The sequence below is a fragment of the Mesoplodon densirostris genome, chromosome 1, assembly GCF_025265405.1.
Source record: "Mesoplodon densirostris isolate mMesDen1 chromosome 1, mMesDen1 primary haplotype, whole genome shotgun sequence".
In the NCBI taxonomy this organism is placed as follows: Eukaryota; Metazoa; Chordata; class Mammalia; order Artiodactyla; family Ziphiidae; genus Mesoplodon; species Mesoplodon densirostris.
Window position 1 is genome coordinate 221884939 of NC_082661.1, and position 8261 is coordinate 221893199.

The 8261-nt window shown below is 38.4% G+C and overlaps 1 protein-coding gene across 1 annotated transcript; it reads left to right on the forward strand.

Annotated features, from left to right (window-relative positions):
- Window positions 1-295: 295 nt before the first annotated feature.
- Window positions 296-794, forward strand: LOC132487187 (small ribosomal subunit protein eS24-like). The gene has a single exon (XM_060094955.1). It carries the CDS (start codon window positions 296-298, stop codon window positions 686-688), a length of 393 nt encoding a protein of 130 aa, XP_059950938.1. The 3' UTR covers window positions 689-794.
- Window positions 795-8261: the final 7467 nt, after the last annotated feature.

An 8261-nucleotide genomic window follows, 5' to 3' on the forward strand; every position in this document is an offset into this window, starting at 1 on the left:
GTATGCATATGAAGCATCAAGTTCAAGAGAGAAAGGAGAAAATAAGAATGGGGGAAAAAAGTGAAACAATAGGCAACATAATCTACAAGATGATGCAGCAGGGGAGAAGAGTTTCTATGGAATATTTATAATAAAACTCATTCTCAAGGAGAAAATTGTTAAGAGGGCCAAGCTTATCTGGACAATTCACTTTCCAGCTTTGGCCTCCTGAGTTCCTTCCATGAGCATTGATATGACTGGCCGGTGGAAAACAGTCCTCTTTTCCTTCCTGGCTGCTTGAAGATGAACTGCCATCATGAACAACACGGTAACTGTCTGGACCAGGAAGTTCATGACCAACCGAATACTTCAGCGGAAACAAATGATCATCCATGTCCTTCATCCTGGGAAGGCAACAGGACCTAAGACAGAAATTCGGGAAAAACTAGCCAAAATGTACCAGACCACACCAGATGTCATCTTTGTGTTTGGATTCAGAACCCATTTTGGTGGTGGCAAGACAACTGGCTTTGGCATGATTTACGATTCCTTGGATTATGTGAAGAAGGAACCCAAACACAGGCTTGCCAGACACGGCCTGTACGAGAAGAAAAATACCTCAAGAAAACAGCGAAAGGAATGCAAGAACAGAATGAAGAAAGTCAGGGGGACTGCAAAGGACACTGTTGGTGCTGGCAAAAAGAAATGAAGTGTCTAGCACTGAGCTGGACATTGGGCAGCAGAAGGAATAAAGACGCTGCAGTGACTGTATCTTTGGTGATTGTGCAGATTTTTCATGAGAGAGTTAATAAACTAAGACTTAAAAAAAAAAAAAGATGGTGAGGTTCTATCTTTGATCTTAGGAGTGGAAGACATTCTTCTCCTAGGTAGTTCCTTGATCTCAAAGCCCTAACTCCACTGGGACTAATAAAATTCTAAGCCCAGGCCTATCTTGAGATTCTTTCCTTAGTCCCTACTTAGATGTTCTTATTTGGCATGACTTTCCCAGTGCTGTCTCCCTGCCTCATGTCCACATCTGCTTGGTCCTCATGGTTTAACGTTAGAAAAGAGATGAATCACAGCCTTATACTATATTAAGGACCACTACCATCTACTCGGTGACAGCTGCCTATATTCAAATTACAATGCCTAAGAAATCACAACTAGATTCTAACATAGTGTGCATTATAACCTTCATCTAACATCCCTGAAAACAAATTTAAAAGCTGTTCACTCAAATAATGACTCTCATCAATCAAATAGAAAAAATGGGGGGGGGCAAAGAGTTGGTCAAAGTGGCTTCTGCTTCTTGCAGTCTCTGAGAATAACAAGAAAACATGGAAAAAATATAAAAACCATTGGCTTGAAAGCATTAGGAAACTAGCAAAATATGGGCTATATTCCAGAGCAAGATGTGGTAGAAAATGGACTCCAGAGACACGTAGTAACATCTGGTCTACTTTTGCACATGTGGCACTTGCCAATTCTGGAGAGATAGCTGAGAAGTGCTTTCAACAGCTCAAATGGTGAGGGAGATAAAAATTGAAGTCAAAGACCCACTGAAGATAAGGGCGTTGGAAAACCTCCCCTATATTGCTTTGGAAAACCAAAGAGTTGCATCTGAGGATTAAGGGCGAAGTAGAATTAATTAACCAACTGTCAAAAAGACAGCAGCCAGAGGGCTTTCCTGGTGGCACAGTGGTTGGGAGTCCGTCTGTTAATGCAGGGGACACAGGTTCAAGCCCTGGTCCAGGAAGATCCCACATGCCACGGAGCAACTAGGCCCATGTGTCACAACTAATGAGCCTGCGCTCTAGAGCCCGCGAGCCACAACTACTGAAGCCCTTGTGCCTTAGAGCCTGTGCTCCTCAACAGGAGAGGCCACTGCAATGAGAGGCCCGTGCACCGCAGCGAAGAGTAGCCCCCGCTCACCACAACTAGAGAAAGCCCGCGCGCAGCAACAAAGACCCAACACAGCCAAAAATAAATAAATAAATTTATTCAAAAAAAAAAAAAAGATGGCAGCCCTATTACCACCTCATCTGTATAGCCCAGAAAATCTGTTTCAGAAGTGACCCCAGGTTTCTTGCACCCATGTGAGCCGCAGACATAAATAAAAATCCTCTCTAATGAAATATAGTATCATCTGTGGTAGAATGAGTACTTCTCATTCACATTTCTAATTCTCTTTTAGATGCAGGAAAAGATTGCACATCCCCATGCCTTGAATTGGGGAGCACAAATGTGACTTGCTCAGGCAGTGAAGTAGTTAAAACCCAGGACAAAATTCTTCTTCAGTATCTCTTGCTGGCCTTATAGATACAGCCAAGAAGAATAAAATAAAGAACGTCTCAGAGGGCACAGCCAGGGATGACAAAAAAAAAAAAGAAAGAATGGATTGAGGAAGCCTTCCTAGGGAGCAGAATTGTCTAAGTCCTCAGGATAGGGGGCTGTTGGAATGTCTTCTCAGGATGATCCATGTTACTATGGCCTAGGAACTTCTATAGGTCCCCCATTCTTCCTCTTTAAGATTGAAAATGCTTGTCGTAATTACTGTCCCTATTCCACCACTGTATGTCTGTATGAAGCAGAACATCAAGAGCTGCCACATCTGGACATGATATAAAGACTACTGCACATCATGCCAAATGGAGAAACAGCATCACCAAAAGATCCTGAATTTTCAGGTCAATGATATTTTGGGGGGGTCTTTGAATTAGTCACCTTTGGGAAAGAGTGGGCATGTTTGACATGCAGCAAAGACAATGAGCCTAACGTTTGGTGATGAGAAGAGCAGTCTGTGTAGAAATTAGTGCCTCTCCCCATTTCCAGTTTCCCTCTCTTTCTAGACCCACGCAAGGATTGTATTTCCCCATCTCCTTGATTTGGCCAGTGAAATGTTAAGAGAAGTGATGTGTGCATTTACAGGTAGAATTATTTAAAATATAATTCTCCAATTTTCCTCTATCTTGGCAATCATAGAAGCAACTGTCAATATGAAGATGCTGTTAGAGTAAAGCAAGCTGAAATACTACATTGATACATGTGAGTAATAGTGATGCGAGAGAGTTACCCGGTTTCCCTTACATGAGAAAAAAAAACAAACTTCTTTTTATTAAGCCACTGAGATTTTGAGGTTGTTATCATAGCCTGAGAAAGATTATCTGATACTTTACTCTAGACTCTAAATTATTTCTCATTTCCCTTGCAAAGTAATATTTTTTATTCCTATTATTTGTTTTTGTTTTTTTTTAAGTTCAATTTATTTGTTTTATTTTAAAAATATTTTTATACAGTTTTTAGGGGTTACTTTTCATTTCCAGTTATTACAAAATATTGGCACTAGTCCTCATGTACAAAACATCCTTGAGCCTGTCTTACACCCAATAGTGTGTGCCTCCCACTCCCCCTCCCCATATTGCCCCTCCCACTTCTCTCCCCACTGGTAGCCACTAGTTTGTTCTCTATATCTGTAAGTCTGCTTCTTTTTTGTTATATTCACTAGTTGGTTGTATTTTTTCGATTCCACATATAAGTGATATCATACAGTATTTGTCTTTCTCTGTCTGATGTTTCACTTAGTGTAATGCCCTCCAAGTCCATCCATGTTGCTACAAATGGCAAATATTTTTATAGTATCTACTTTTTTCTTGTTATAATGGTAATGTTTGTCCACTTAAAAGAATTGGAGAAATCCAGAAATAGAGACACAGATGTAGAGAACAAATGTATGGACACTAAGGGGTGAAAAGGGGGGTGGGATGAATTGGGGGATTGGGATAAAATATATACACTAATATGTATAAAATAGATAACTAATGAGAACCTGCTGTATAGCACAGGGAACTCTGCTTCACTTCGCTGGACAGTAAAAACTAAAACAACAAACAACTACATCCCAATAAAAAGAAAAAAAAGAATTGGAGAAATCCAAACAGGATAAAAGAGAAAATCCAGACTACCCACAGTCATCACTAAAAAGTATCTTGTCAACATGTTGATGTTTTTAGTTTCTGTAGCTTAGAGTGGGATGAGTCAATATTTACAAATGAATGGAAAGGCATAAAAGAAAAACTCACAGTGTCCAAGGAAGCATAATTGCTCATTAATGGCCCCAGATACAAAATATAATAAATTATAATACTTAACTATTCCTTCACAAATTTAGAGTATTATGAAGCTCAAGAACTACCATTCCGCCTGCTTTTCTGAAAAGAGTGGCTGGTCAAAATTTACTTTCCATTTACGAAGAAACCACTTGGGTCACCTTTCAAATGATTTTTTTTTTTACATTCATGATTTATTTTACCAATATCTTCTCTCTCCAAGGGTGCTCTCCACATTAAAGAATCAACCTTGACAATATATTAGAGTAGAACAAGTGTGTGGTAGATCGATAGGACCAAATTCACTTGATTTTCAGTCTTCCTAACTACTACAGTAACAGCGTTAGCTGCAGACTAGGAATTTAGAAGGTGTGTTGCAATCAGTCAATTCTTCTAGACCCTCTCCAGTGACTTACCATTAGAAATTAATCTTTGAGGGTTAAATATATAAACATTGTATGTTGTAGTACACTGCCTTTAAGTTACATATTCTAAATATATGTATATTTTGCTGCTAAACCTATTTCAAGGGGCTTTACTTAACCTGAATATGTATTTTAGTCCATCAGGGGATGCTTTTTGAGGAACCCTGCCATATCTAACACTATGCTGTAAGATCTCAGTGGGAGGGGGAAAGGATGAGTTGCTATGTTGTGCTGGAAGGTTTCTTAAAGAAAGATGACACCTCATACCACATGTTCTTTCAGCTACATCTTATAAGCAGCTGCTTGTATACAGCTATTATAAAAGAGAATGAACAATACATGCATTCCGATTCTCTTTCAGCCAGACTGACATCTCATATGCATGCACAGACTGAGGCATGTTGATATATATGAATGTTCCAAGGGTATTCTTGAAAATTGCCCTGGACCTTATGTTTCTGACCTACCCTTAATCTCAGTGCGTCCCCATTTGATCCTCAACTCTTGGCTCCATGATCTGTGGAGCCCCACCTCTGTGTCTGATCCCACCTCTGGCAATTTAGACCTGATGTCTGTAATTGGTCTCACTGGGATTCGTTTCTCAGCTCTGCGTAAGAAATTTTGGTCTGAATTCTGCTTCTCTCCTTGGCAGGTTGCCTCAGATAGTATAGCCCATCTTAATCCTAGCCTCTTATGACTTGGCTGATACCCTAGCCAAACTGGGCCTGGGACACTTATGGAACACTATGCCTCTCTCAGAAATCAAGATTATTGCACAGTATTCATTTCTCCTTCTGCTCTTCTCTGTGTTCCATACAGGTAAACAAAAGCCTCGTGTGGCTTAGGAAAATACAGTAAAAATAGTGTGTAATGGCTTTAATGAAAAGTTAGTTGGGAAAGTAAGATTTGGAGTTTATTTGGCTATTGAAAACACAGAGCTCATAAACAGCCATTGAGATGACAGCATTCTGCTTCATGTTGCATTGCATTCGATTCATAGTACTGAGCAAAGTCTCACTCATTCCAAACAAAGAAAATCGCCAGGCTCTCTGCACTTGGTATCAATTTAACTGAGCACATTCAGTTCCATTATTACTTGAAGTAAAGTGAGCCTACTGCTTTTGACAGGGAGCTGGTCCTTTTCTGAGGCTACATGAGCCTATTATGCAGCCATCTGTTTTAAGAGCCAGCAAATTGGCCAGCAATTATTAACCTGCCTTTTTCTATCAAAGTACTTAGAATAAGATGGCAATTATGAACGGGAGAGTTAATGTATTTCTCAAATCTGTTGTTAACTGTATGCAATGTCACCAAATATGTAAAATGGACATTTAAAAACCATTGTTCTCCTCTCTTTGCATTAATAGATTTTAGGTTGAAGAGCTTCAACCATATCTCCTATAAGAGATTTCCATCTATATTCACTTTCACCATAGCCTTAAAACTAGAGTGGTTGGCCCTTTATCTTCATCTAAAAATGAGGACACAGAAGCTCAAGAGTATTCAGTATCTTATTTACCATCAGAAAGAAGGAGGCCACAAATGAGAGGAAACAGACTGGCCCAGTGTGAACTGCCATGGCTTTGGCATCAGTGAGATGTAGGTCTGACATCTGATTTTGATCTGAACAGTTTATGTGACGCTGGGTACCTAACTCAAACTCACTTAACCACAGTTTTATAAGTAAAATTGGACTTAAAAATCCTATATCATAATATTATTGAGAAATATTGAATAAAACCATGTGGTTAGTACATACTGAGTTATAAATAAAGGGTCACTATTTCTATTGAACTTTGTTTTACTAAATTTGCTTAGAGCCAACCCTAGAAACATCAGTCTGTAGAGCTGAGTATTGAATTGGAGAGAAGATCCTTCCACCAATCAAAGTGCTGAGCAATTATGACACAGGAATTATAATTCCATTGGGGCTGGGTTTAACTCTATAATTTGGAGTGGAGGCTGGATGATTGTGAAGCACAGATTCAAAGATAAGTGCTAGGGAAAAATCTCTGAAAAGTGATTTTGTGGTTGTCAATGGAACAAAAGATACTCCTCTGGAAGAAGAGTGGCTCATTCTATGAATGCTTCCATTGCTCAAAATCTTCTGGCTTTGTGGAATTGAAACATGATCATATAATCACAAGGGTTATCGACTTTGTGCTAAGTTATTCACATGCACAAACTCATTCAGTTTTATCACAATTCTGTGAGGTATTACCTCTTTTATATAGATAAGGGCAGTGAGGCTGTAGGGATTAAATATCTTGTTCATGATTTTATGATTCATAAATCAGAGGCAAGGAAACTCAGGTCCTCAAGTTCTCACCATTCTACTATGTTTCTTCCTCAAGAACCAGGAGCACACCAACAAAAATCATATCTACATTCTGTTTAGGAAGAAATTAAGATATTAAAAAATGAATGTGTTTCTTCAGGAAATGATGACCACCTACACACACACACACACACACAAACACACACACACACACACACAAAATCAGATACCATAAGATATCATAGTATTTACTCAGAATGGATTATTTGAGGAAGAGGTGAAGGAGCCGGGAAATTAGCTCGTAAGCTATAAGAAGACAAGAAACAGTGGGGCTAAGATTTCAGACCCTTATTTGCAATATCTTTGTTGTCATCTTAAGATGATAAAGAAGGGTCATAACGTGTTTCGTGTCAAGATGTTTTGAAGTGCAATGGAGTTATGTTTCTTGAATACTTTTCTATTAACACATTTTCTAATAGCATCATTTATCATGCAATTACGAACTATGTAAACTATTAATAAAATGTATTCACGTTATGACCCTTCCTTCAAATTTAAGGAAACTTTCAATGCTAGAAATAAAGAACTCAAAACCAGAGCAATAAGTAAGCACTACTTTTCTCCTTTTCTCCATGTGGGTATCAGAACCAGGTATATGCCTAAAGGGCTGAATGTGGATACAGGAATTACAGCCATGGTCCTAACGTCAAGTGCTGTTTCTGAGCTCTTTACATAAAATCATGAACCAAGAAGAGTTGACCCATCCTTGAAAAATGGATTACAAAAACTCTGCCACTGTGCTAGGGATATGGCATAGAGGCCAACTACTACAGACAGTGGGTAGGAAAAGAGAACAGAGAGATATGAAACCCAGTCCTTCAATGTGTAAAGCTAGGAAATTCCAATTTGAGAAATTAACACAGGACTAATTCAGTACTGGCAAAACTCTTAGAGCACAGGCAGAGTCAACCATAAAACAATCCCATAGAAGTATCTTCACATGAAAGCATGCAGGACTTCCATGGGAATGATTTCTTAAAAGATGCATTCACAAGTTGAACTTACTAAAAAAAGTGAAGAAACAAATTGCCAGAAAGCATAGTCACAAATGTAATACACTGGAGAATTCATAACACAGAAACAACAAATAACAGAAAAATATGGAAGAGATATTAAAATAAGTATGCTTAAAGTGGTCAAATAGATAACAACAATAACAGAGATCTATGGCAAGAATAAGATAATATGGAAAACAACAGACAGGGTTTAGTTAAGTATTCTTGAAATAAAAATATGAAAATCAAAATTAAGAAGAACAACTCATACTTAGGCTAAATAGCTTACTAGATACAGCAAGAATTAGTGAATTAGAAGACAGACTGGTAGAAATTACTTAGAATAAATTTTTTTGAATGCAGCACAGAATGATAAAGAGATAGAAAATATTAAAAAGAAGTTAACAGACAAGGAGAA

Coding starts and splice junctions, on each gene's coding strand:
- LOC132487187 (XM_060094955.1), top strand. CDS start 296: ATGAACAACACGGTAACTGTCTGGACCAGGAAGTTCATGACCAACCGA.